This window comes from Dermacentor silvarum, chromosome 8 (genome assembly GCF_013339745.2).
Source record: "Dermacentor silvarum isolate Dsil-2018 chromosome 8, BIME_Dsil_1.4, whole genome shotgun sequence".
NCBI classification, from domain to species: domain Eukaryota; kingdom Metazoa; phylum Arthropoda; class Arachnida; order Ixodida; family Ixodidae; genus Dermacentor; species Dermacentor silvarum.
In genome coordinates, this window is record NC_051161.1 from 132,716,711 (window position 1) to 132,727,581 (window position 10,871).

At 45.8% G+C, this 10,871-nt stretch overlaps 1 protein-coding gene across 1 annotated transcript; it reads right to left on the bottom strand.

The window, feature by feature from the left end:
• Nucleotides 1-2,644: 2,644 nt before the first annotated feature.
• Nucleotides 2,645-3,763, bottom strand: LOC125947724 (uncharacterized). The gene has a single exon (XM_049672977.1). It carries the CDS (start codon nt 3,614-3,616, stop codon nt 2,645-2,647), a length of 972 nt encoding a protein of 323 aa, XP_049528934.1. The 5' UTR covers nt 3,617-3,763.
• Between the last annotated feature and the right edge of the window lie 7,108 nt (nt 3,764-10,871).

Genomic DNA, 10,871 nt, shown 5'->3' on the forward strand with positions numbered 1-10,871 from the left:
ACTGTTTACATCACGTAAGAAGAACAACCGGGAGACAAGTTGCCTAACAAAAAGGTGAACTAGGCCAAGACCACCACTCTCAAGAGGAAGAAAAAGGTTATCACGCCGCATGGCCTCAACACGTGAGCTCCATACATAGGTAGCAAACACACGATGGAAAGCTTGCAACCTAAGTCGCGAGCAGTGTAATACCTGCAGGACATACATAAGTCGAGCTGCTAGAAACAGATTGCAAGCTTCAGCTCGGCTAAATATGGACAACTGCCGCCCCTGCCTGTTGTTAACCTTACGCTGTACTTCTGCAACTTCCGCTGACCAGTGAGGATTACTATTGCGATATTGAGAGAGGGGTACACCTAAGTACCTAAAGTCTTGCCTCCACTGAATACCTGCGAAGTGAGTTGGCATTGTACACCATTGACCGAACCAAAATCCGGAACTCTTCTCAAAGTTCACAGTTGCACCAGAAGCTGAGCAAAACTGCTGCGTTATGGCAAGGGCAGTCTCCACACTTTTCTTGTCAGCACAGAAAAAGGCTATGTCATCTGCATAGGCAAGTACCCGGATCTCATTGGATAACAATCTGAACCCATGAAAGGTATGATCCTTCAAAATTCATGCACAAAGCGGTTCCAAGTACAAAGCGAATAATAGAGGTGACAAGGGACAACCTTGTCTTACTGATGCCCTGAGGTGGATAGATTCAGATAGACAACCATTAACTATTAGCCTTGTGCCATTAGCATAACACATGGAGATGCCTTTAAAAAGAAGAGATCCAATGTTTATGTGCTCTAAAACACTAAACAAGAAGCAGTGATTAACTTTATCAAATGCTTTTACCAAATCAACCTGAACTATTGCAACCTGACCCGCACTTTCTTGCACACACTCTAGCACAGACCGTGCAACGTGAATATTTGTCTGAATTGATCTTTCTCTAATGCCACATGTTTGATGGTCTCCCACCAATGATCGAATTACTTCTTGAAGACGACTAGCTAATATCTTAGCAAATATTTTGTAATCCACGCTGCAAAGTGATATGGGGCGACATCCCTCAACTTTCTGCAATTTTGTTACATCACTGCTTTTTGGGATAAGTACTGTGTGCCCTTGATAGAGCGTGGCAGGTAGGTATCCAATCCTGTAAGCTTCTTCATACAGTTTAAGGAGAAAGGGAGCCAGTATAGAGCAGAAACATTGATAAAATTCCGCACTCAATCCATCAGGCCAAGGAGTTTTTCCTTTAGTTAGCGAAGCAATGGTTGCTTCCACTTCCTTGATACTTATGTCTCTATCAATGCCATCGCATTCTTCTTGACTGAGCTGTGGCAGCAACGAAATAAAGTTTTCCGTTACAGCTTCACTCTTAATTGCTTTATGAGACTGAAAGATATACTCGTAATGATCCGTGAACGCTTTTATTATTGTATCCTGGTCATTAACAATCGCTCCGGTATACTCTATCTCGAGAACTTGCTTCGACAGAGCATGCCGACGCTCATCACCAAGCGAACGACTACAAGGCTGTTGCTCTAAATACCGACGAGTACGCGCTCGAACTAGTGCACCTCTGTATCTCTCAGTGTCCATTGTCTGCATTTGTGCCTTAACGTTGTAAATGTCCTCAATGTACTTGCCAGGATGCAGGCATTCAAGTTCGTGTAGCTTATCTAGCAACTTGCACAACTCTTTATACTTTCCTTTTTTCTCAAAAGACAATATGGAAGCTTCTTCAATAGCTATCATTTTAACTTCTTGCTTGAATATCTCCCATTGCGCAAAGACAGATAAAGAACTACGACTTGAAACGTCAATAAGAATTTCCGGGACGCGCTTGAGAAAAGGCTTATGTAAGAGTAACTGATTGTTAATTTTCCATAAATCCCAGTTCATTCGCGAACTTTGACACTGCCGGTTGCCAAAACAAACCGACACCAAACAATGATCACTGAAGAATACAGGGTGCACACAGTAGCCGTATAGTCAAGGGAGGATAGGTAAAGATACATAAATTCGATCAAGCCTTGCATGAGATGTACCTTGAAAATGTGTGCAGCGAAAAGGGACCTTTTCATGATCCCCTACATCAACAATCTGGTAGTCACATGTCATGGCATTCAAAACGTCAGCGCTGGTATCATGGCGTTGCCTTGTAGACGACCGATCCTGACCACTACACACACAATTAAAGTCACCTAAGACAACTAATACACGGTCATTGCGTAAGTGCTGGGTCAATGAGAGAAAGTAGTCCTCCCGGTCGCGTGCCTTACTTGGCGCATACACGCAAAGAAACCTCCAAACATGACTATCTATGTTGACATCACACCATACAAGGCACCCTTCCCAATCAGTGCACAGTCCCAACACGTTGCATTGCCGCGTTTTCCTCACAAATATCATACATCCTCCAGAGACACCAATCGAGTGGCTGACACATACTTCATACTCCGAAAGAAATGGAGCTACAGCAGCCGCTGTGTCGTCATCGGATTCAATTTTTGTTTCCTGAATTGCAATAACATCTAACGCTCGGCTACGCAACAAGTGTAATAACTGACCCTGCCGTCACTTACTACGTAAGCCACGTACATTCAGTGTTCCAAACGTTAAGGGAAGGGCGCCCGCCATGATTCCACTACTGAGGCGCAGCGCCTACACGTAGCTTTGCTACCTTTGTTCTGCCTGTCCCATCCCTTTGAGGAGTCGCAGCTGCAGAAACTTCTTGAACTGCAGCGGCATCTGCACTCACGGGGGCTCCATGAAGGGGTTTCTTCGCCTTAGCCGCGGCGACCTTTGGCTCTTTCCCAGAGCACTCCAAATCATCTGCCGGCGCTGGACGCTTCTTTGATGTCTCAGTCATTTCAGTATCCTCGGCAGGATGAAGCTGGTCCCGAAATGGCGGTGATTCGGCCCACGTTGCACAAGCGTCCTTTTCACGGTTAGTTACTGTTTGTTCTTCAGTAACCTTCGCTGTAGCTGTGTCCGCAGCTGTCGATATTTGCACTTCTTCAGCCCGGTGGTCTTCAGCAGGCGCTTCGCCAGAGGCATCTACGACCTCACATACATCCATGAGGTGGTTAACGATGGTGTCATCGTCCACCGGTTTACTGCCACGAAGCCTGTCAGCATACGTGCCAACGCATGCCTCTGCGTTATGACCATAACGGTGGCACTTCGCGCAGCGTGGTGTTTTGCACTGTCTTCTTATGTGCCCTACTCTGTTGCATCGAAGGCACAAGGGAGGTCGTCCGGGAATCAATAGTAAGCATTGATGTCCGAAGATCGTCAGAAGATGAGCGAGGGAACTGGTAGAGAGGCCTTCTTTGAGCGTGAATTCTACATCACGATTCGTCATCTGCCAACTCTCCATGCCTTCGCAACGCCACATTTCTCTGGTTATGGATTCCACCATGCCATATGGTTCCAACGCTTCAACGATACGCTTCTGTTCTAGGTGAGGAGGAAGCCACAGTAGCTTCATTTTGATGTTCCGGCTTTCTGGGTCGATGACAAGGCACTTCAGTCCTTTGACTAGCAGCTCACCTTTATCGACGAGCTTCTGCTTGGAAAGGCTGTTGGCACAGGTGACGAGCCACAGATGGCTCATCTGATACTGGCCTGCTCCGAGAATGTCCTTGGTATCGAGCACCGAGAGCAGGGCATCACGAAAATCCGGGGCGCAGTACGGCCCACCAGCAAGGTCCGCGTGTAGGAACACTGAGTTGAGAACGGTGTTTCCCGATAGCAAACGAGGAAGAACGATCTTGTAATTACCGGTAACGGTAGACGTTGCAAGAGATCCTCGGCCTAGAGCCGATGCGCTGTTTCCAGCAGAGCACATTTTGAACACGGCCGTTCGAAGCGGCTTCTTCTTCTTCCCTTCTTCCCTCGTCAGCCATACAGCCACGCTTCCAAGGGTTGCATTTATGCGAACCATATGATTTCGTTCGAGCGCCCTCGGCGAAAGAAACCACCTAGAAACGCGGTACGCGCGAGCGGCGCAGCGTGGCGCAAGCGGTCAAACGCTGTACCTACTAGCAATTGGAGTGTTGCTTCCGGGAAAACACCCGGTGTTTCTTTTCACCAGTTCCCAAGCAATGAGTTTCTATCCCGAGTTTCTAGCGCTTTTGGACAAGATAGCATCAACTAATAAAGGGGAATTATAAGATGGTCATAACAAAGATCGTAGCATTCTCCTCCGGATAGGTTACTCGGCAAAGACATAATTTCACTGTAACTCCTTTTACCTCACGCAGCAACTCTTTTAAGTATTCTTTTTTTTTCCGCGCACAATAGTGGACCAGCTAAAAAACGATCGTCTCTGCGCCAACATTAACTTCTTTCTTATCATGTTTACAGTGACATTATTTTGCTTGTGCCATGTTTGCAGTGTCAGTGTTTTACTTCTTTAGTGTAACGTTGCTTGTGCCCAACCTGTACGCTTTGTATTTATTCAAATTACAGTTTTTTATTAACCTGTGCATTTTCTGTACATACCAATGTATTCATGATGCTTGTACCACCCTGCTAAAATCACCGCATGGTTATTGCAGTATTTATAAAATAAAAATAAATAAATAAATAAATAAATACATAAATAACAGCGTTTTTTTTTCGATAAATCCTCCGAACACCTGCCACGAAGGAATGTACTCGAAGTACTCGAAAGAGCAGTCCAGCCCTATTTACAACGCGCTCCCATCTTGAGCTGCCCTGAACGTGTTAACGAAAGTCATGCATTACGATCCGCAAATCTAATTGCCGAGAAGTTTCTGAGAATACTCCTTGTAAATCAGTTAAACCAACTGACTGACGAAAACGACGAGCCTTCGGCCTCTGTACACATGCCACCAAGGAAACACTTTAGATTGTAATTGTGAATAAGACACATTTGTGAGCTACTGTCTCCGCAAGAGTTTTCGCCTTAAAGTATGGCAATCATTGTAAGTACATACGAGCAATAAATATTTATTTTCATTCCTCAAAATGCATTTAATGGCGGACGGCTGTTCTCCCGGCGCATGCATCCCCAGTGAATTTAAAGAAGCTCGATGTATTAATACGGTTACACTGCATCCATTTATAAGAAGCCTAGATGAACCATTTACACCTCCTCTACAATTAGGCGAATTGTTCTTGAATGCACGGTGAGGTAAGAAGCGCGCCCGACCCAATCTTCCAGAGTTGCGCGCGCTGCACAGATTGGCTGGGAACAGCTTAGCGGGGTTAAAGTCCCTTTAAGTAGGGTGGGGTCGCAGCGCCCCCCTCCACGCAGCGGCGATAGGCATGAACTAGCCCCGATGCGAAGGCCGTAAGGAGCGAGCGCGCGCGCCAGTCGAGCCCGGCCGTTGTACTACCCAGATGACGTTTTTCGCCACCACCAGGCGCTGCTGCTATACCTCAAACTCCAGCGCAAGACGCCCATAGAGGAGATGGCGTTTCTTTCGGCTGGCGCAGCGCAACCGGAGTAGCGTGACTAGCCGCAAACGACGCTGGCCCGCGCGCCCATAACGTCGGACTATAAACGGGCCTTATTTAGGACGCAGTCGCACGACGTCAGGTTTTGGCGCCGCGCCCGCGCCAGGGGAGAAATCTTGGGCGCGATCTTGTAGGCGTTCCAAAATCGAACGTAAGTTCTTTACGTCACGAAATAGGCGGTCCGCCATGTTCGCGAGGACGAGAGGAAGCAAAGAGCCAATGAGCGAAGTGGAAGCTGCGTCACGCTTTTGACGTCTGTTTGGGGACCGTATAACATATTTAGAAGCGTTTCTCACATGTTTAGAAATATTTGACTATTATGACTGAGTAGCAAAATGTGTTGGTGTTGCTTTTCAAAGATTTAGTTTGGAATGCGGAACGAATGTAACATATCATTGCGGTTAATGTCTTGAAATGGCGCTAGATGGTGTCATAGTTTCGCGAAACGGTCAGTGGTGGCGCTAGCCACTACCCCGTTTCAAGCAATGCGTTTATGCATGTCTCCACCACTTTTGAAATTCAAACGGCGCGACTTTTGAAGTGGTTGGTTCAATCGAGCCGTTGCTTGCGGAGAGCCATGGCGGAAAACGTGTCAGCTTCTGCACCCGCTAAGGGACCGCGCGTTTCCGAGGGCCAGCGGGAGACGGTGCTCGCTTTTATGGAGCAACATCTCCAGCTGGCTTTAAGATTCAGCGAGCTGGGGCCGGGCTTCATCCTTGTTGACCGGTGAAGGCTGTGGCAGCAGCTGGCGGACGCGCTGAACACGGAAGGCCCGTTGTGAAAACGGCCGACCAGTGGCAGCAGGTCTACGAGGCCCGCCGCGACGCTACCGCTATCGCCCACGGGCAAAGGTGAGTGACCTTCGAATGGTCTGGGCGATTTGTCCTTCGACATTGGTGTGTATTTTCAGAAGCACTGGAGGGGGGTCGCGCACCCGGCTTCTGGGGCCGAATGCTCCAGATGACGGGCATGGTCCGCTTCCGTGGCGTCACCGACCTCCCTTACCAAGAGGTAAGCACACTGCCAGCGCAATATCATGGGTTCCTGAATGGTGCCGACTTAGAGTTTGCCATTATCTGTAAGTGGTACCTTTAGCGGAACGCGACACTGTTGGTGAACAGGAAAATAGCGTAGGAGAGAATGGAAAAGCAGGTAAGTGGATCAACTAGAATCTCAGTTGGCTGCGATTTCGGGAAAAGGAGGATTAATTGATCATCACAGAAATAAACTGCCTTCAGGCAAGTGCACGAGAATAGTAATACATAGGGATCATTAAGTACTCAATAATTGCAGAATATTCCTGCAGATGTGTAGTACGAAAACTTGCAACATAACCAGTGTAACGAATAGCCACGTAGCGGAGGGACACGTTTATGACACTTTCCAGCAGGCTGACGGTCCCACTGCCGCCATGGAGGTCGTCGTCGAGGCTACGGACGAGGCTGTGGGCATGAGGAGCACAGCGACACGTAGGCATCAGAGGAATGAGTGTTTTAATTATCGCCATAACTCGTAAACTTGTAATGTGTTTACTCAACAGTGGCAGAGGATCCACCGCGCGGCGCATCGGGCACGGGAAGGGCGGCCGCTGAACCTGCTAAGTTATTGGTCCTCAAGCTGTTACAGAAAATAAGCTCTCGTATATTATTGAACTAGCCCGATAAGCCATAACATGGCCATAGCCATTTTTTATGAATACCATAAAATGCAGTGAAACTGTAGAAAATGGTGCATGCTTTCAGTGTGGCAGTGTCCTGTACGACCACCATGTGGACAGCGACCACGACGGGTGGACACCCTCACAAGCATGTCGTCGCAGTGCGCCCGCAGCCTCGAACAGGGCGATGAGAGGCTCCAGGTTGGTAGATCCGTTGGTGTCATTTTACGTGAAGGACATAAATATTATTTATGCTCTGTTATCATCAGTGAATCATGAATCTGGAAAACAAACCAACTTTGGATGTAAATAAGAAATATGCGTTGTATTGAGGGCTCGGTATCGTGTCTTGCCAACGATCAACAGCCGGGCAAAAGGTTGGTTAGCCCTGAAAAGGGCTGTTTAGTGGTAAGAGATGCATTTGAGTAGATGACGCAAGAGTAGTGCCAACAGGTCTTTGTCTGTCCAAACGAAGAGGGCCTAGCTTGCACATGACGCTTGACACTGCCAAAGGATGCCATCAGGCCAGTGGCACTTCAACAGATAGAGAGAGAGAAATCACTTTTTTTATTCTGCGATAAAAAATGCATCGATGCCCTAAGTCCAGGGCGTCGCTTGCGGCGTGCTTCAGCGCGAGGCCGATGAAGTCCGCAAGGAATCGTTGGTCGTGGCGGTCAGTCACTCGGAGGAAGGGGTAGATGGTAGGATGAAGGTTTGGGTAAAGGGGGTACTTTTGGATGGCATCGCCATAGGATATGTGATGTGTTGGGAGGATAGACACGACAGTGGCTACAGCGAGGGAGGTCAGGAATTGTTGTGCACGTTGCAATTCTTGACAACAGCAGCTTCCAGGCATGAGCTAGTTACGAGTAATCAGCAACTCGTGCGAACAGTTCCACCACGATTATTCATTTCAGGTCCTGCTGATAACCGAACAATCCACCACCCGCCTCGCTGTCGCGGCAGAGAAGACGGCAGCGGCTCAGGAGGGCATCCTGGATAATGTGCGCTCCCTGGCACTAGTCATAGCTGGGCACCTGCAACAAGAAAGAAGGAATTAATTTATTGTTTATTTTCACCTTTTCAATTTCATTTTAGTAATTTATTGTTTTATGAGTTGAGTTTATTTTATTTTTTTATTGTTCTTTGAGTTTTATATCTTCCCTTTCATTTTATGCACTTATTGTTGCTTCATTTTGAGTTTTAGTGTTTAAGTTTCATTGTTGCCTTGCATGAGTCATACAGGAGGATTTTTTGGACGAAAGGCGTAATGCGTGCACCCATTTTTGTATTGTAGTATTTTCCTCTTTCTATTTATGCTAATCCAGCTGCAGCGCCAGCGTGCTTTTTTTTATTTACACATTTCGAAGACACTGGTATCATTACAAGTAGTTGTCGATTTCTGTGTATGGGTTTTGTACTGCGATATTTATATTGCTTCACTTTGTTTTGTAGCTTACTGCACTCATTATGAAGCGTTACCGCATAGAGTTTGCACTGTGATATTTTCATTTCGGCACAGTGATGCTACTGTACAACTACAATGTGATCTTTTTTCAGATCGCCAAACTAGTCACTCTTCAAGTTGCATAGTTTCACAAATGAAAATGGCCATCATCATTGCACCACGCCGGTGATTGGTTTCCTCTAGTTTTCGTTCCAAGTGAGCAAGAATAAGTTTCAAGTGTGACACGTTCAGGGTGCTGTGAGATTGCGTGTTGTATGTAATTGATGTTTCTTCACAGCTGGCAAGTGCACTCACCTTTCTACATTTATGATTCACCTGTTTTTCAGCATCACACTGCAATTGATGTAGAGAAATGAATGCTTCTGGTCAATGACTAAAACACTGAGAAGGGAACGGACATACCTGTCAAAGTCATACTTTCTTGCAAGGTACCATAAATGTAACTGCAAGTTTTATGTGCCGTGGTGAAAACGAATTGTGTGATGCTGATGTTGCAATGTTCTCACATGCTTTGCTACGTGTAGCGTGCTGTATATACAAGGTTCATGATGTACTTGTCGTCATAGCATGTGATAAAGTTGACCTTTGTATTTATTGTGTTTTTACGTTAATTTACGTCTACCCATTTAGACATGATGTGACGAGTGTAATGTCACAACACTCAGCGCTAGATCTTGTCTTTTGTGTTTGAATCCGCGCTCATTACGCTTTACTTGCTTGCCTCGTCTGCGTATTCATTCTTGCACGGAAGTTTTCATACACCTAGCACAAGGGGTGGCTAGCAAGCATATTGCCTAGTTCCTACCAATGTACACCGAGCGCCCGAATGCACAGGATGCGGCGGTTGTGATCATTCTGGTGTCTTTTATAAAAAATATGCAAACCTTTTCCTGATGGTGAGCACAGAGTGCCGATCATATCGAGTTGTTAGGCATATGAGATAAGGCTTTATGACTATTAGCCACATCTTTACATTTCAAGCTTCTTAAATATCGTTTTCCAGTTTTTTGCAACGCTGCAAGTCACTTCTCACTTCGGGCATCAAGAAGTAGCCACCACGAAACACGAAGCTGCTATGCCATGGCACTGCACAAGAGATGCAATAACATTTGTTGTGTTTCGAGGGCCGCCAGAACGCGTTGCCACTCCTTTGTCCTGATGTCAAGCACATTTCATTTCCAACATGCTACAGCACACATGATGTCAATATACAAGTAATACACGACGAGAAAAAAGAATAAACTGATTTTCGAGATATTTACTAAATACTTTAAGGATGATATAACGCTTCCATTGCCTTGAATTAATTGCGGGGAATCTGAAACGCCGAAGCCGAAAGCTGTTGGTTCAAGTACGTTCCCCGCACTATTTCCCGCTTATCTTAATATAAGTGGTGGGGTGTCTGTTTTCCATTTCATTAAAATACGCCCATCGCGCTCGGGAGTTGAAACCACGACATCGTGTTCACAAGTAGAATGCTATATCCAATGAGTCACCGTAATTAGAGCTTTACAGACCTTTGCAGTTCTTATAAAAAAACACCAGTGATCTCACTGCAGCACTTGGGGTTGCTTATTAGGTCGTGACACGAAGGGAAGCTATAAATAAACTTGGCGTTGCCCCCCCCCCCCATACATTCTAAAGGTCAGGCCGTGGGACAGTAAACACTGCACCTTATCATCATTATTCATTTCTTTGTTTTGTACTCAGATCCAAGCATTGCAAAATATTTTTGAATCTAAGAAATACCCGAAGGCAGCAGATAACTTTGGCAAAATTGCATGTAAATCGGAGTTTACTTTTTCTAATTTGCGTGCCAAAACTGTCAAACATTTCATGTGCCACAATATTTAACGTTTCGCCACCGACATAAAAATATCAGTGCGTAAGAAACACAAAACGTACATTGCTGCCGTTTTAACATGAAGCAAAGTATGCGCCAAAAAAGAAAACCCCCCAAAAACTAGTGGTAAAGAGACACATTAAAATAAGGTCACTTGTTGGCATCTTGTAAAAATGCTGGTATGCAAATTACGGTATGCGATTGCGCAGACAATCGAGGTATATTGTTCTCATTGCGAAGTTGTTTAAAGTAAGTACAGATGTAATGAAATCGTATAAAATATTTTTTAACTCTCTGAAAGTTGGAACATCGTGAAACTGGGGAAGTAGCATTTTACATTTTGTCTAGGTAAACATTTTTTCATGCTGAAATAAAACCTTGCGATGATGCAATAAACTCGATTCCGATGTGTGGAG